The 17684-nt window shown below is 40.3% G+C and overlaps 1 protein-coding gene across 2 annotated transcripts in view; it reads left to right on the forward strand.

Annotated features, from left to right (window-relative positions):
- The window catches only part of il16 (interleukin 16), a 51071-nt gene extending 33387 nt beyond the window's left edge, over positions 1–17684 (forward strand). Inside the window, exons 17-26 of one of the 2 annotated variants that reach the window (XM_051379971.1) lie at positions 644–781; positions 2154–2306; positions 5488–5584; positions 8663–9795; positions 10890–11026; positions 11286–11451; positions 11556–11657; positions 13223–13454; positions 13545–13673; positions 14320–17684. In XM_051379971.1, the coding sequence (XP_051235931.1) occupies positions 644–781; positions 2154–2306; positions 5488–5584; positions 8663–9795; positions 10890–11026; positions 11286–11451; positions 11556–11657; positions 13223–13454; positions 13545–13673; positions 14320–14486 (2454 nt within the window). In that variant the 3' untranslated portion in view covers positions 14487–17684. The remainder of the gene's footprint in view (positions 1–643; positions 782–2153; positions 2307–5487; positions 5585–8662; positions 9796–10889; positions 11027–11285; positions 11452–11555; positions 11658–13222; positions 13455–13544; positions 13674–14319) is intronic. The other variant, XM_051379972.1, reaches the window with a different exon arrangement.

Here is a 17684-nt window from a genome sequence, read left to right on the forward strand (position 1 = left end):
GCAAGGTCACCTTTAGTTTTACAGTTAGAGCGTGGAACGGATAAAAGGCCGAGATTTGAGGAGTGGAGTGGCCGAGGAGTGGAATGAGGAACAAGGAGATCTGAAATGTAACTGGGAGCAAGGTCATGAAGTGCCTTATATGTAATCAGTAAGATCTTATAGTTGATTCAGAACTTTACAGGAAGCCAATGAAGGGATGCAAGAACAGGAGTAATGTGGGACCGACGGCTGGCTCTGGTTAAAAGTCTGGCGGCTGCATTTTGTACTAACTGTAAACGGTTTAACGAAGCCTGACTGAGGCACGTGTAGAGAGAGTTACAGTAATCTAGACGGGAGAAAATGAAGGTGTGAATTAATTGTTCCAGATCACTGGAGGACAGGAAACTTTTGATTTTTGCTATATTTCGTAGCTGCAGGAAACAGGACTGGACAAGTTTTGTGACATGAAGGTCAAATGTCATATGCTGGTCGAAGATGATACCCAGATTCTTAGCAGTGGGTTTGATATTAGTGCGTAATGGTCCAATAAACTGATCAACTGCAGTGACAAATTTATCAGGGCCAAATAAAACATATTACAGTTTTAATGTGAATGTCATTTTATGTGTGTCTCATCTTATCTTGTCCCTGTCCTGTTTTGTAGTCCATGAAGGAGACATGGTCTGACAACAGACTGTCAGTGCCCGTGTATCCTGATGAAGACTATAACGTCCCGTACAACTCTCCTGCTGCCAACCTGTCCAGTCAGCAAGGCTTGGATCTGGCCTTCAGGGCCAACAAGGTGCCACATTCCTTCCTTCCTCTGTAGACCTGGTGGTGTTAGTCATAGTCATCATTAATCAATGATGCAGTGGTTGAAAGAAGTCATTTCTAAATAAAAACTAATTAAGGGGTAAGTCGGGGAACTACAATAGCCTTCTGGGACGCATCATTTCTTACATTAAGTAAACTTAGTCCACCCATTCTCTACATCCACATATCCTGTTCAGGGTAATTTTCCATTATCAATTAGGCAGGAGAAAGGGTACAGTAGGGACAATTTGCCAATCAATTACAGGCCTCCTGCAGGAATGAAATATTGGTTCTTGGGTGGATAGGGATGACTTTAAGACAACTTAAAAGGGGGGACAGAGGTTGTGAATGATATATGGGTGTGGACTGGGTCCTGGAGAGGTGCCAGTTCCACTTCGTGGGCACTGCTCCTAACTGCACCACGTCACTATCTCTCCACATTTGCAAGTCTATAAAACATGATTTCAGGCCTGTGTAAATAATGAGTGGAAGAAGCTTATGTATTATGTATGTAAGTGCTACTGAAGTGGAGATTTCTGGCTCAATGTGTATGTATTGTAAAAGCTTGCAAAACTGTGAATAGGGAAAAACTAGTTAACAACCAGTAGATATCACCATGAAAGGTTCAATTTGATTATTACATTAAGACAATTATTTTATTTTATTTTTGACATTTTATTTTTTTAACGTTATGTTTTAAAATGCAAATGAGGCTATATCTAATGCTAACTTTAGGAGAAATCTACAACAGACAAAGTGCAGTAAAATAACACCTAAATGTTGATTTTGGGCATTTTCTTTCATCTAGTCTGAAAGAAGACCAACATCTCAGAATTATATTATTATATTATTATTGTAGTGCAGTAAATCACCACCCACTGCTCCTGTCTCTGTCTAAAGAGTATCCTCTATTCAGTCACAACAGCTGACTTCAATGCAAACTGCATTTGGATGAAGAATCTAGAGTCAGAGGATTGTTGTGTGTTTGACTGTACATTTATTTTAGTGATAGCTGATTGTCCACTGTGTACAGCAGCAGCTAAATAAAGTACAGTGCTCTACTATATTCATATGACATGTTTCACATGGTTCATACAAAGTCAACAACCAACAATAAACCATTTACTCTTAACTATGACCCTGAAGGTTCCACCAGTCCCATGGCTAACGGGACATGTGCCAGTAGACATGAATATATTGCTGTGAGCTTTACGAGCCTGACTAGGCCTTTGCATCTGGCAGGAAACAATCACACAGTGTTCAGAGTCGCTAAACCATTATTTTGTCTCTTTTATCACTCGATCAAAAGTGAAGTAAGTTATAGACACTGTCGTCTTACTTAATACAGCTGTGTGTTGTAGTCCAGCTGCAGGGTGCGCGCTGCTCCACGTCGGTACTGCTGGCCTCAGGATGTGACCAGTGAGGAGGGTTATAATGGAGACTCCAGCGGCTCCAGTAGAGGATCCCCAGTTAGAGATGAAGGACTGGAGCACTCGTCACACAGCAGCTGCCAGGTACAGCACTCTGTTGAACAGCAGAGGGAGTGGTCTCAGTTAAACAGGCTGTAAAACCTGTAAAACAGTTCACATCCCACTCAAAGCGACCACAGCCTTAATTATTACATTTAATTAACGGTTTAGTGAAATAGTGTGAAACTATTGTCAAAAAATTGTTCTGTGCATTACCCTTGTGCTCTGTACAGGTTTGTACAGAATGAAATACAAAGAAAAGGGTGACCTGTTCATAAAAACAATGATCCAGAGCACAACGAGTGGTAAACGAAAACTTCCACAGGGCACCTTTTAAATCATGTTTGATGGGAACACAGTGGTATTCACTTTCACCAACTTTTTCTTACTGCAAATATACAGTATGACAGGTGCATGAATCTAACTTGTTTTGAAAGAATCAATAGGATCAAAACTAATAGTGATAGTTGTCTGTTTCCATAGTAACAGTGCAAAAAGAATCAATGCTATTTATGCAGCATGGCTTTTCATGCAAATTGAAGCCCACACATACCTCCCTGACACCATGGCAACATTAAACTTCCTGTTTAGCAAAACAATGATATGAGGAAAGTGGTGGCAGCCTGCAAATTAAGAACAAGGAATGATAAAGTCCATAAATACAGCAACAACAACAGCTGTTTAGCCCTTAGGGACATGTACAGGACTAAGACTGATCTTAGAACCCAGCCTGGACCAGTGTCTAAAATCTGACCTGACCAAACCGGACTGGTAGTGCTACAGATTTGAGACCCAAATCCAACCAGAGAAGGTTAGATTTTTAATCTAATAATTTAATAATTTACTGACCATTAGCTCACCAGGCTAATACAAAAATGAACTAGAGTCTGTTTTTTCCTCTCTTCCCATGGGGCCATGACAGTTGGGGACAGAGAAAGAAAAAATACATTTCTTAAAAATATGCAAAACTGAGCCCAAAGTTTTACACAGGAAAATGTCTCTAACCCGGGTCAGAACTCGATAATTAGTCAGGATCTGTCAGGTTCGTGTGCTAGCACTTTTTTGCCATTTTTTTTGTGTCCAAAAAATCTGAAGAAAATAAACATCATAATCATTATTCCAGCTTTTTAGACTTAAAGTGTATCATTTATGTTGTTTTTTTCTTGTTCACAGACCTTCCACGGTCTGAGAGTAGTAGCTAATTTGGTTTATCAAACAGTGTCTAAGTTCTGTGCCCATATAAGGATGTTGAAAGTATGTCTAAGATCACAGTCTCTTTCACTTCCACTTGAGTTCCTTCTCTGAAACATTCGAAAGGAAGGCGGGGACACTGCTACCTGCTCACTGCACTGTCAATGTATTGTTCCTGCTTCTACTAATCATGCTTCTTCTGAAAAAATGTAACACACTCCTCTCCTTCCACTGCCTGCAGTTCTTCAGCAGTATATACAAGGCCTTGAGAAACACCCTGAGGTTACTCTTAAGGAATGTATGTGAAGTGATGTGGCTTTCAGTGTTTTGCTGGTGAAAGCATGCTGAACACGTTTGGCTTTTTATAAATAAAAGCCTTGTCATTGACTACCATAGACTACTAAGTCCTGCCACCCTTGTGGAACCTCAGTCATATTTCTCCTTTCCTGTACAACAACCAAATGCTATGTGCTAGGCTAGGCTTTAGTCTAAAAGACAACCACTATACATATATGTCGCTTATATCTTTTAACCTCATCATAGATTAGCCTAGCACATGGCATATCTAAGTACAGGAAAGGAGAAAGTTGATGAGGTTCTGACTGAGGCTTGCTCCACTCTTATTGGAGCACAGAGAAAAGAAGAGGCAGGACTTAGGATGGGTCAGTTGTTTTAAATGCAGTGTTTACTTGCAGTACTTTTCTGTATGTGTTTTCAGTACAACTTAAGGGTTCATAAGTTGTAATTGAAGGCTTTATTAAGGGTTGGTGTCATTTGGACAACTTTTTAACATTTACATGCTTACTTTTAGAGAGGCACTTTTCTAGCGTGCAACTCAGAAGTTGTTCTGATAAATGGCCTATAACTGATCTATAAATCATTAGTAAATTATTCAACAATAATAAAGCCACTAGTTACAGCTTGCAAACTCTTTATAATGGATGCCTTAATAGAAAGTATGTTTTAAAAGGCCCAGTGTGTAACATTTAGGAGGATCTATTGTCAGAAATGGAATATAATATTCATAGCTTTGTTTTCATTAGTGTATCATCACCTGAATATAAGAATCACTGTGGTTTTGTTCCCTTAGAATGAGCTGTTTTTATCTAGAGGGAGGCGATCATGTTTAACTGCCATGTTGCTACAGTAGCCCAGAGTGGACAAACCAAACAGATATTGCCTTTCATGTTTTTCCTACACACTCTGGACAGGATGCTGAGGCAAAGGTGTTGTGTGTAAATACACCACCAGATGCTACTACATCTCACACACTGGTCCTTTAACCAAAATAGAGGACTACTGCATGCATTACTAAATGTATTGTTCTATTTTTTAGTTCTTGTATGTATACTCTATGACCAAACGTATGTGGAAACCGCTGTCTATTTACTTCTGTGTGATTTTGGGCTGGAGTGTTCAGGTGTACTTTTGGCCATGTAGTGTATGTATATTCATTCAGCTGACAGAATGAATAAGTAGTCCACATGCAATAATATGATTCTTACAATACCGATCTTATGTTCCGATCATGATAATAATGCATGCTTTTACACATATCTGTGTGTTTGTGTGCATGTCAGCATGCAAGCAGTGCAAGCAATGCATGCCATGTGCCTGTGTGCAGGAGTTAAATTGGGCCGGAGCTCACAATATTTGCAGTAGTGGCGTTTGTGTGACATCTAGGAAAATCAGTAGCTACATCTCTTTCCAGAAACAGTGCCCTTTTTACTCTGGACAATCTACAACCACAGGACACAATGTCAAGTTCAGTTTTCTTTTCGAAATAGTCCGTCTGGAAACCAGCCCGCCCCATATCATTGGACAAGGGCTCCACCTCCTCACAGATCCCCGTTTAACCCCTGTGCGTATGCATCAAGCTCGTTGCTGGTCAGCTTATGGGCCTGTTACTGGCTGAATGAAAGTGTGAAAGCAGCAGCAGTGATGAATGTCTGAGCGGAAGCACGGTTCATTATTGCACCTCTCTGTGGTTGCAGCTAGAGAAGCTGATGTAACACAATGCTTCCTGTTTGTGCAGCAGGAAGGAGAACGAATAAGAGAACAGTCAGAGGGGAGCAAAGAAGATTTCACCCATCCAGACAGCGCGGCCTGCACCAACGACAGACTGCACACAGGTAGGAGACAAGTGCTATTACCTTACACGAAACCACCTGAATGCAAGTTCAGGACTAGCTGATTAACCATGCAGTTAACTCAAGTGTGACAGCGTGCAGGAGATGGTGCTGTGCTTATCAGTGTTTGACTTGAAAGTAACAGAGGTTCCATTTCCTGTTTGAGGCCGGCTTTTTATTTGTCAGTAAATGAAATTCAATGAGGGTGTAACAGTGGAGTTCAATTGGGGTTGCAGCAAGGACCACCTGCTTCAGTTACACTCACAGGGATCCACGAGCAAAAGTTACAATGTTAACTTCAAATTTAGTATGATTTACTATACTTGAAATTATCTTGGCTGTATGTAGTATTACCAGATTTAGAAACCACACCCATCAGATCGTTATACATGCAGGAGTGGCCGTATGATTAAAATCCTCTCTCATGGTATATGTCATTTTAGGGCCATGGTCGGGGGAAAGTGAAATTTTGATTAAAAAAATACTTATCATTGAAGTGTATAGCTGTACCAGAAAGAGAAAAACGGATCAGAATCACAATGAGAAAATGTGTGCATAAATGAAGGTTCCTGAACGTATTTTGCTGCTCTTTCTGCATCACAGGATATTTTCTTAAACAGATGAAGCAGCCATATTGAAGAGATACTCATTTGATAAATCACAACTTTGTTTTATGAATTTGTTCACTCACGTCACATACATTATAAATAAGACTTAATGAATGCATTTGAGCACATTTAATAGGCTGTCTCATTGTTTTTCATTCCTCTCATCAGTAAAACAATGAACACATTTTAAATACTTTATAAATGAGTAAAAATATATGCATTTAGCCGGAGGAAGAAATTCTGCAAATGTATTTACGACCTAGATAAAATCTTTGCGATCCAGCCTCATAAATGACTTATATTATTTATCTTGTTATAACCTAATTACTTAGTTATAATAAGATGTGTTTTACATTACAGTATAATGAGATAACATATCATAATAAACTTTTTATTGCGGTAACTTATATTGTTACGTAAGAAAAAACTTTCTTTTTATAACAATATACTGTTTATTTTGTTATAAAGTGAAACATTTTATTTTCTAACATAACTTATACTGTTACAACAAAATATATAACATGATAATTAGGCCCTATTGAAACTGTTCAGGTTATTAGTATTTTATTCCGCAATTAATTGCATAATTGATTTGCCACACCCCCTTAAACTCCGCCCCCAAGACCAATTTACAAACAAAAAAGCCTCTTGGACCCATACCCCAAATCCAACAGGAAGTGGGCGGTTTTTCATTTCGTGGTAATTTTTGGTGATTTGCACGTGTTGTATTTTAACAAACAGGAAGCACGCCTGGCAATTGTCTGATTTTTAAATCATCTGATTTTAAAAAAAGTCACGGTATGGTTTACACATGATTCTTGTGCATGACATGGACTGCGATGGCCCAATCATCGCTGGCTGCAGCTTTAATTTATATTGTTATAATGACAACTTATAACAATAACACTTTAAATAAATAGTACATTGTTAACATGCTATGTTTGTATGTCGTAATAACATGAACATATAACGTGAAAAACATTGTTATTATAACAATAAACTTTTCACATTCAAAATTATACTGATTCCGTTTCTCTTTCTCAGATGGTAGCAATTTTTTGGAAATAAAGTAAAGCCAATACTTCATAAAGAGTTATTTTAAAAAGTCGATCAGATTGGCTAGTATAGATCAGCGGTTCCCAACCTTTGTCCTCAAGGGATATTTCATATTATATTCAAAACTCATAAACCCAACCAGTTAACTCTGCAAGAAATCTGTGTAAAACGAGTGATTTGGACACATTTTGAGCAGACTATTTCCTGTTTAGGGAACTTTTTTTTTGTTTCTTTATCATTTTTAACAATCATACAGACTTAATAGGTGTCTTTTCTGACAAATTCAGTTCAGTTTTCTTGTCCCTGATGCTTGGTCATTGTTCTTTTAGACAATTTACTTTACATTTAATGTTTTTCACAGAAGTGAAACCAGTTGCTGAGATATAGACCTATTCTCATTTCTTACAGGCCTTAAAAACAAAACCTTGTGACCCCCCCATGGAGCTTTGTTGACCCCTACTGGGGGGACTGTGGTTGGTAATGGACTAATGTTTCAACATTTTCTGACAGTATACATCTCACTGGTGATTCCACTGAATTTAGTGGATCATCAGCCTTTCCTTTAGACAGTTGCGGAGCTGATGGCACATTGCAGAGAGGGCTAGCACCTGCAGTGGGCCCAGTTTCACCCAAATCACTGATGAAGTTGTGTCTTTGTACAGTAATCAGTGAGCCCCATTAGCTATTCATGATGTTAGTTAGCTAGCATCGCTCTGTGTGGCTAAAAGTTGAAGATTGATTGACAGGTGAATGTCATGATATTATTGGTCGAAATCGGTTTGTACATGCTGATGTAAGCACCCATCATATTTCGTTTTACATAAGAAGAAAGATCAGATTTTTATATAAAAGTACAAAGAAATTGAATTTTATATTGTTAAATAGGGGTATAAAATAGGATGCAATCTTAAAAGGGTTAAAATGCAACTTTGAGACCTGAACACAATCTCTAAAACACTGAATTTGTCTAAATAAAGAAACCTATTAGGTAGTTACGATTGTTAAAAATAAAAATGAAATACAGACAGAGAATTGTACAAAAAGTTCCCATAAACTGCAATATTTAATAATCTGCTCAAAATGTATCCAAATCTCTGCTTTTACACAAACTTCCTGCACTTATTGTGTTCACTGTTTGTGTTCATTGTACAGTTTATCAGCTGTTCTCTACTGTTATTGTTATGCCTTGAATATAATATACAATTTCTATAAAATATGTCACTTATGTCACAGTTTACTCAATGATAGAAAAGCTAAACAGTACCTGCAAGGAAAAAGGTCAAGTGTGGAAATAATGTGTGTGTGCCATTAGAATACAATGAGTCTGTCTATGTGTGTCTATGAGTTTGTTACATGAAAATGTTTGAAACACACAACCATGTCTCAGATTTTTCTGCTCTCTGTGTTGTGTGGACAGGCAATCCACCAGCTGTGCTCTGCTCACAGCCAAAGAGAGGCGCTCTGAGGAGACAGGCCCGCATTGAGCAGCGTAGCCAAGAGCAGCTTCAGGACCCCTGGGTTCGCCTCTCAGACAGCTCCCCTGAAGAGCTGCCCGACATCCACCGCCATCACTGCCGCCACCACACTGCAGACAGGACACAGCGTCAGAACGCCCACAGTGAGCCAGCTACCATGAGTGACGAAGAGAACACCCCCGAGCTCAATGGCACAGCCGCAGACACCACTTCAGATCCTCCATCTGACATGACTCCTGAAATCACATCTGAAACTTCTCCAGGAGCAAAGAAGGGGCCCCCAGTGGCGCCTAAGCCTACCTGGTTTCGCCAGAGTGTGAAGAAAATTCAGGATGAGCAGGGCCAGAAGAAGCAAGCTAAACCTGCAGAGCAGAGGCCTGCTGTGGGCTTCAGAAGCTTCGGAGTCCGATCTGCTTCATCTGGAACCAACCTGTCAATCAAACAAAAGATCAATTCATTTGAGACTTTTTCCAGTTCAGACGGTCCAGAGAAGGGGGGCAACAGGAGGCCTGTGGCACCTTCCACCTCCCTTCCTCTGATGGAGAAGGAGTCCAGGAGTCACCCTGCCTCACATGGAGATTATGGGAAGGGCAAAGATGAAATCCCCAAAGAGATCCAGGAAAACCAGTCTGCATCTGTTAGGGAGACGGACACCTCCGCTATCACCTCCTCCACCTCTGAAGCTTGTCAAACATCAACCAAATCCTCTGAAGACGAATCTCCCCCCATCAAGTCCCCTACAGAGCTCCCACTTTCTGACACCGTCAGCACTGATCTGAACTCAGGGATACAGGATTCAGCTCCAGTCCATGATGACAAGAATGACTTACCATCAAAGTCTGAGCTAGAAAGACTGGATCTTAGCAGTTCCACAGAGTCCAAGGTCCTACCTCCTGCAATGAGATCCAGCCAAACTGAAGGGAGAAGTCTTCCGGAGGGGACGGAGGGGGACAGAGCAGAGAGCCCAGGAAAGCCGGCCAGCACGACTCTGAGTGCTGCCCCATCCACAGATAGTCAGCCCCTGAGAGGCCTGGAGGGAGAGAGTTTAGGGAGAATCCTCGCCTTCAGTAACCAGGTAATCGGTCAAGTGTGGAACTACGGGAATATACTTTGAATATTGTTTCAAGGGTACAACTTTGGTCTTATTTGAGTAGTTCTGTCTATCATTTCCATCAGTTATAAACATTGTAATCACTGAAGTAGATCTGGGAACAGTGTTGTAACAAAGTGTGATGGGTCAGAACAGTTCATCCAGATTATCTCTACCAGTGTCTCTCGAAGCTTTTACGCCGTGTGCCACCTCAGAAAATATCAGCCTCTCCAAGTACAACCATTTTGACCAACATTAAGAAAATTCCTAATAAGAAGATTGTTTATTGTTGACTGTTGTAAGTCAGACAAAGAGGTAGAACTAGCACTTAAACTCTTCCTGGATCTATGTGTGCTACATATATGACTGTGTCTATGTAGCAGGCTGACATTGAAACAAAATATGACAGAAGTTATTTTAAATTACATTTCTATCTCACAGTTTTCATTTTTAAACTATTCTGTGCACAATCTGCCGTGCCTCAAAGTTTAGGTTGTACAGCCTGACCATTAACAGTATATAATTTATAACTTATATGAGATAACTTTACATAGATAATTGCAAATCATAGAAAATCATAGCCTGCGCAAAACATTAAGCCATACGTCACCAAACTACTAGAGATGTTATTCTGACTCGAACAAGTTGGCTTCGATTTTTATTAAATTATACAAAACTACTTTTACAATTTTCACTTTCACCTGCCATCGTATTGCAAAAAAATGCCTGAAAACATTACAACATGTGTTGCAATTCTTTGTGAAATCCCCAAAAAGGCTGTGAAATCCTGGAAGGACTGTGATATCTTTAGATTTTGTCACTAATTTATTTCCTGCATTTGTTTCATACTTTATATGTATATTTTCTTCACTTATTTTAATGTGTATTTTTATTTCTCTCAGTATGTTCTGCTGTTATTTCTACCTATAAATATGGTATGACACTTAATTAATAGACTTAATATTCTCTCAAAACTCTGAACTCAGACATGTTATCGTGTTTGTCTTTGCAGAGTCCTCATACTCTTTGGTACGTTTTTTCTAATTTATGTGTTATGTGTTGTTTTGCTTTTGTTCCAGGTTTCACAGGCGTTTATGCGTTCTCTACCCACGCACCCCTCTGGTAACCCTCACTCCCCAAACCTGCAGGACCCCTCTGCAGTGGATGTTACGAACCCTCAGGAGTCTGAGGCAGAGGACAGAGGATTCTCTGTCAGGTAAGATGTATGTGACGAAGAGAGGTTAAACAGGGACTCTTTACCCAGAATGTGCACTGAGCCTGCTTTATATTCATAAGGAAGTGGGTTCAGGTTGAAAAAAAACATGACTTCCTGTTTTATCAGAGAAGCAGTGGCAAGTTTTTACTGTCAAAACAGCTGTTATATCCAGCACATTACACACTGCTCGCACGCACGATGCTCATAGGTGTCTTTACACATCTCCACATCTAATGTGCTTTTGTTTTTGTAAACGCAGCTTGGCCACACTGAGGGAGTGTACCATTGAGCGAGGGGAGGGGGGATCTCATGACGACGCAGCTGTCACTTCTGCTAGTGTTCACTCTGTCATCTCAGCCATCCCTTCAGAGGAGATACAGGAGATGATCCAGGAAGTCAAAGCTCTGGACGAAGAGACGCTGAAGGTAATTAAACCTGTGTATAATCACATGTGAAAGATGTCCCTTCATTGTAATATATCTGAGCTGATCATACATGATGTACCTCTACTGTACCTCTTTCTCCACAGCAACTGGTGGACATCCATGTTGTGATTCTGCATAAAGAGGAGGGAGCTGGTCTGGGCTTCAGCATCGCTGGAGGGTCTGACCTGGAGAGCAAAGCTCCTACAGTGAGCAGCACTCACTACACATTCATACCGATCACATTAGAACATACAAAAGATTCAATAAGATCCTAACTCACATATAAATTCCATATATTACTGTAGGTATAGATATATATCCTATACTGTAAACAGAGATGTGTAGTCTAGAGTCTGACTTTATCTTACAGTAAGTCCCACATTACTGTAGTAGAAGTTACTTGTTAGGAGAGACAGGTCAATATCTAGTAACTCAGTTATTATGTAAAGGCCTTACCTGTGGAGAAAACAAGAAGAGTGTTCGCTTTGTTGAGCGGGACCAGTTTTTTCAGTCAGTGCAAACATGTTCACTGAGTCATTGTTCTTTACACTTAGTATTAAGCAATCAGACTAAAGCTTTTCTATGTGGACTGTGCACAGATATGACTCTGCAAAGGTACTCAGAAAGCTGCTTTCTTACAGAAATACGTTTATTAAATAATATTTAAGATAAATATACTTGAACATCTTAAATAATTGAACATTGACTAACTCAGTCAACCAATTGTAGCTGACATTGCTCAGAGCTGCTTCTTCTCTTTTTCTCTGTTCTGTTTGCCACAGTATTGTAAATTACAGTGCACTCTGCTGGATAAATGTTGCAGTGACACCAATATATTATTACACTCATTTTTTCCTGCATTATATACTGAAAAAAACTGTTTTCATATATATATATATATGGCGATACAATACAAATCACAATACAGGGGTAACAATTCAATATCTTGCCATATATTGCAATACTGTAAACTAGGTCATATATTCCAATTTTTAAAAAAGTCAAATTTTAGGAAAACTCACAGGAAAAAAGTAGACTTTTTTTATGCAACCAGAACAGTGAGATCTGCATTTGTATTTATCACAGTCTCTGTAACATCAACGTCGTAGCCCTCAGGTTACATTTATAACATGGCTATCTAGAGGTTGGAGGTTTAAACATAAGTCAATACAGTGTTTTTGAAAATCAATACAATATCACAAAAGAAAATATCGCAATACTATTTTTTTTTAATACTTAAGACACCCCTAGTGCATATCAGGTAACATATAGGCCAATATTGGCTGATAGTATCACCAGAATGACATATCGGTGGAGCTCTAAGTGAAACTGGTGCTAATATTGTACACTGAGGACTGAGCATGTGATTTAGTGTTGTGCACTTGGTAATGACAGCATTTTGTAGGAATCATTTGTAAGAATAAAGTCAGTTTGGCTCTTCAAATACGGTACGACAATAATACTTGAGCATCAGGAAACTCTTAGCAAGAATTTGGAGATGTACTGTGAGTGTCCTGGCTTTCTGGCCAGGGGATAGTGTGAAGTGTGAAACAGAGAACACATCGAAGACCAAGCTGTCAGTTTGATCTGACCGACAGTATTAATCTTATTCATTTGGAGATTTATGCCAGAGAATAAAAGGCATGCCAGCAAGCCCCAGTATACGTACCATAAACAACCCTGCTGCCAGTGTCAAAGTCAAAGTCTGCTCCCTCTACTCTGCATTGTACACTCTCTGCCACTGTGTGTGACACTGATTGTCTTCATCCAGGTCCACAGAGTGTTTCCCAGCGGCCTGGCGGCTCAGGAGGGCACCATACAGAAAGGAGACGAGGTGTTGTCGATTAATGGACAAACACTGCGCGGTGTCACACACGCCGACGCCACTGATGCTCTGCGTCAGGCCCGCAATCTGAAGCTGGCTGTGGTGGTCGTCAGCAAGAAGGCAGAGGAGGAAGGAGGAGAGGGAGGAGGTTGCAGGAGCGAAAAGCCCATCCCTGACGGTAAGTCACACAACAAGACACACTCCTAACACCTCAAGTGTCTGAGCCTCTCCTGGTGATAGGTTAACTTCATGGTGCTTTGTGTTGCAGTGGAGGAGATGGGAGCTCCAGTGAGTGTGGAGCTGGAGAAAGGAGCTGGAGGAGTTGGGTTTACTCTGGAGGGAGGGAAAGGCTCAATCCAGGGAGACAGACCTTTAGTCATCAACAGGATCTTTAAAGGTACACTCAGGATGCTGACATTACACAGCACGGTTTCATTATATTTACAACAAAACAGCTTCCAATAAGTTCTTATTAACCATCACTAATCAGCTATCAGTTCTTAAATTGTTTCCTTACTGATGTTAATTATCTGAATGAATCTTCTCACAGGAAGGAGAGCAAAGTCAGATATCTTGATTTTCTTAAAGGAGGAGAGGACGTGATTAAAGCTTATATATGAAATGTATATGCCAACAGGATGTTGCACTAGAGCACCAGCATCTCAGACAATGTCTGGGAGCACTACGGCCAACCAGACTCCACTGACAAAACCAGTCATTTTACCTATAATAATAATCATAAATAACACACTTCAGCCTGGACAAAAAAATTTACAAAAATTGAAACCGTCTTTGTTTTGCTTTTTAAAAAAAACTAACAATTGAACAAAATGTTTTGTTATCAGTACTGAAACATATTCAAACCATTTATCTCATTATTACTATGAGCTACTAATGAGTCGTTCTTTAGTGCCCAACCCAACAGAGTGTGTGTGTGTGTGTGTGTGTGTGTGTGTGTGTGTGTGTGTGTGTGTGTGTGTGTGTGTGTGTGTGTGTGTGTGTGTGTGTGTGTGTGTGTGTGTGTGTGTGTGTGTCTGTATCAGGTGGAGCAGCGGAGCAGAGCGGTCTTCAGCATGGAGATCAGCTGCTTCAGGTCCAGGGAGTCAGTCTGCAGGACATGACCCGTTTCGAGGCCTGGAACATGATCAAGGCTTTACCGGAAGGATCCATCGCAGTGGTCTACAGGAGGAGGCAGGGGGCGGCAGAGTGACACACAGCTGCTGGGAGCTGCGTACTAACGGAGAGGCCAATGAAAGACACAATAACACTCGAGGTACACTGATGCCGGCCTTTCATTAACAGTCTCATAGAAATCAGGCATCAGCCATGTCACGGTGGTCCGCCTTAGACATGGTGGTTCAGCGGACAACTTCCAAATGCATTCCTATTGTTTTTATTTCACCTTTCTGACCAGATATTAGTTTATTAAAAGGGTCAGTTCACCCAAAAGCCACATTTTCTCACTTACCTAGAATGGTACTGGCACTGGCACTGGTGTCCCACTTACTGTGAATCATCTGCAGACCTCACCTTTATTAGAAAACAGTCCCAGTGTTAGTTTGACAGAGGTCTGTGGACTGTCCCACTGCTGTTGTGTTTACAGTGAAATCTGAGTTGTTGAATACAGAGCCCAGCCGGTGTCCTGGGGAAAAACATCTGTACAGCTGTAATGATGACTATATAACGGCTGGTACAGCATGATCAATACAAAGAGTTCCCATAAACTAGGGATGCACAGATTGTGAAATCCTGGGCCAATACCCGATGGACACACCGCTGTCTTTCTGTTGTTATTTATTCACCGCGTTGGCCAGGAAAACAAAGATATCTACAGATATTTCTGCCTGGTTGCAGCTCAGTCCAGGGTTCCACTCTTTTTAAGAAATCATTTTCCAGGAGTTTTTCTTGACAGTTCAGGACAGCACTTACCTAGTTACCGGTAGACCCAGCATTGACTTTAACTTTAATGCCCCCTTTTTTAATAATGAAGAGTCTCAGGCCAAAATGGTTGCTGCAAGTCCATTCCACTCCGCGTCTGCTGTGAACAGCTAGACTGACTGATATGGTCAAAAAGAAAAGAGCGTTTAAAACGTTTCTTGTGCTCCACTTCACGTCTGGTTAACCCACTTAGGGAGGGGCTAACATACAATTAACATTTTTCAGGACAACATAGATTATTTTTCAGGATATTTGGTTTTTTAAATTTATTTCCAAGGCATTTCCACGACTGGAGATCTAGTCTCTAAATGTCCAGACTTTCCAGGATGCGTGGGAGCCCTGTCACTCTATTTCTCTTCTCATCCAAGCTGTGAGAATCAGAGCTGAACAGCACTGTCCGTGCTGCTGCCGGGAGCACAGCGGTGTGTGTGCAATTTGTGCCAGGGCTGGAAAAGGTGATGATTTCTCCGATATCCAAGTCAGCATCCATCCAACACAACATTTAGCCGATACAAAATTGATCTGACACAACAAATGAACAACTGCCACTGATATCACTGAATGCCATCTTATTTGCTGATAGGCTAAGGTCAGTCAACAAGGTGAATATTGGCCCATACAATGTTCAGCTGATATGTGGGTGCATCCCTATTTAAAAACACATTTTAAACCAGACTGAAAAATACGACCTTATACAAGTTAACTTCATTAAAGCTGCTGTGCATAACTTTTATAAAAAGAATGTTTTGTCATATTTGCTGAAATCTTTTACTGTGTCCTTGGTTTAAAGAGTTGATTGCAGAGTCTCATTCCCAGGGTCCCAAAGTATCTGTATTTGACGCTTTGGGAAGGAGACTCAACACTCACCCACCTTTCTTGGCTCGGACTGGTTGTTTTGGTTCAGGCCCGGTGGATTCTTGTAAATCCCATTAGGAGCACTAGGAGGAGCCAGAGGAACCTGATTGTTTGAAAGATTATCTGTCTCATGTTCTACTGTCAGGATATAGTGAAAGTTTCAGCAAATGAGACAAAAAATATATATTTCTATAAATCGACCTACTGCAGCTATAATCCAATCAAGATATTTTAAGGCCTTGAAGTCAGATTATGAATCTTTAGAGTTTTTAGAATGCCCTGAAAACAGTAATTTGGCTAATTGATCATTAATTCATGCATGCTACAAATTGCACAAACTAATTTGCTTTATTTTTCTCCATGACGCCTCCTCCTTAAATATGTGGCAATTTTGTTTAGATTGGCCAAAACTACGGCTAAGTAAGAGGCAGTAAAACTTCCCCTAAAACACTATTAAAAAACTAAAGTTATTTAAAAGTTTTAGGCCAAAGATATTGGTAAACAGCTTTGCAACCTGACATTGGAGTAGCACACTTCCAATTTTATCAGCTGTATCCATCACAGCACAAAACAGCAAGCCACAAATCAGACCATGTGAGCCACTTAACATTTCATCTAAGACTGATTTCAGCTAATGTGAGGCAGGTGGTCTCACATTATTTGCGCCCCTGCCTTACAAATCAGTCCTGAAGTCAAACCGGCTCAGTCTGATTCAGTTCAGACATTTGCACAAACCTGACAGGAGAAGGGAAGAACTCCGGTAAAAGGCAACGCCTGTGCAGACCAATGCAACCCAATTCAACTGCTCAGCAACACATCTGTGACACTGCTGTGCTGGGTTGATAAAGGCAGTCACGTGTTTGAAGTACAGTGTTGTTTTTAATGCTCCTGGATGTTTAGTAGATATGGAGTCACATGTAAAAGAAGAGAATTATATATATGAAAGCAAAGGTCTATTTTTCGTAGCAGTGTTACTGTAAGTATTTGGAAACGGAAGATCAAGCAGTATAATGCACTTTGGTTGACTCTGTAGCTTTGAGTTTGCCTCAATGGAATGTTAGAGTTTTGTGTATAAACATGAGCACGCACGGGACATTTTTAGGACAAAGATTTTTTTGCAAGCACACAAATTCCATTTTTAAGAGAAATGATCTCAATTCCTCCTGTACTGTACATGGAGCAAGTTTGTAGCAAAGCGTGTGTAGAGCAGGGGGTATGCGAGAGGGCAAACGTGTCTTTTTAAAACTTCTATTGAGCCCAGAACAGATTTCTTTGATTGTGGTAATCATTTTAACTCATGTTCAGGATGAAAAATTAGCACCAGCCAAATTCTGGTAAAATATGCAAGAGGTTCACTCGACCGCCAAAAAAAGATGTCATTTACTGAGTGGCTGCTAAAATTTGAACATCTACTAGCCGTTTTGCCGGTAGACAAATTTAGCACCCTGCTCACGTGCCAATCTTCTACTGTGCTCAAAATGTCCCACTGCGCCCTCACACTGTCTCTGTATGCAACCACACAACAAATGTTTTCTATTACAGTAAACTTTAAAGAAACAAAAACAATTTACATCTCGTGTTGGAGAATAACTTGTATAAAAGTGTTGAAAACTGA

Source organism: Dicentrarchus labrax, unplaced genomic scaffold (genome assembly GCF_905237075.1).
Source record: "Dicentrarchus labrax unplaced genomic scaffold, dlabrax2021, whole genome shotgun sequence".
Taxonomy (NCBI): Eukaryota; Metazoa; Chordata; class Actinopteri; family Moronidae; genus Dicentrarchus; species Dicentrarchus labrax.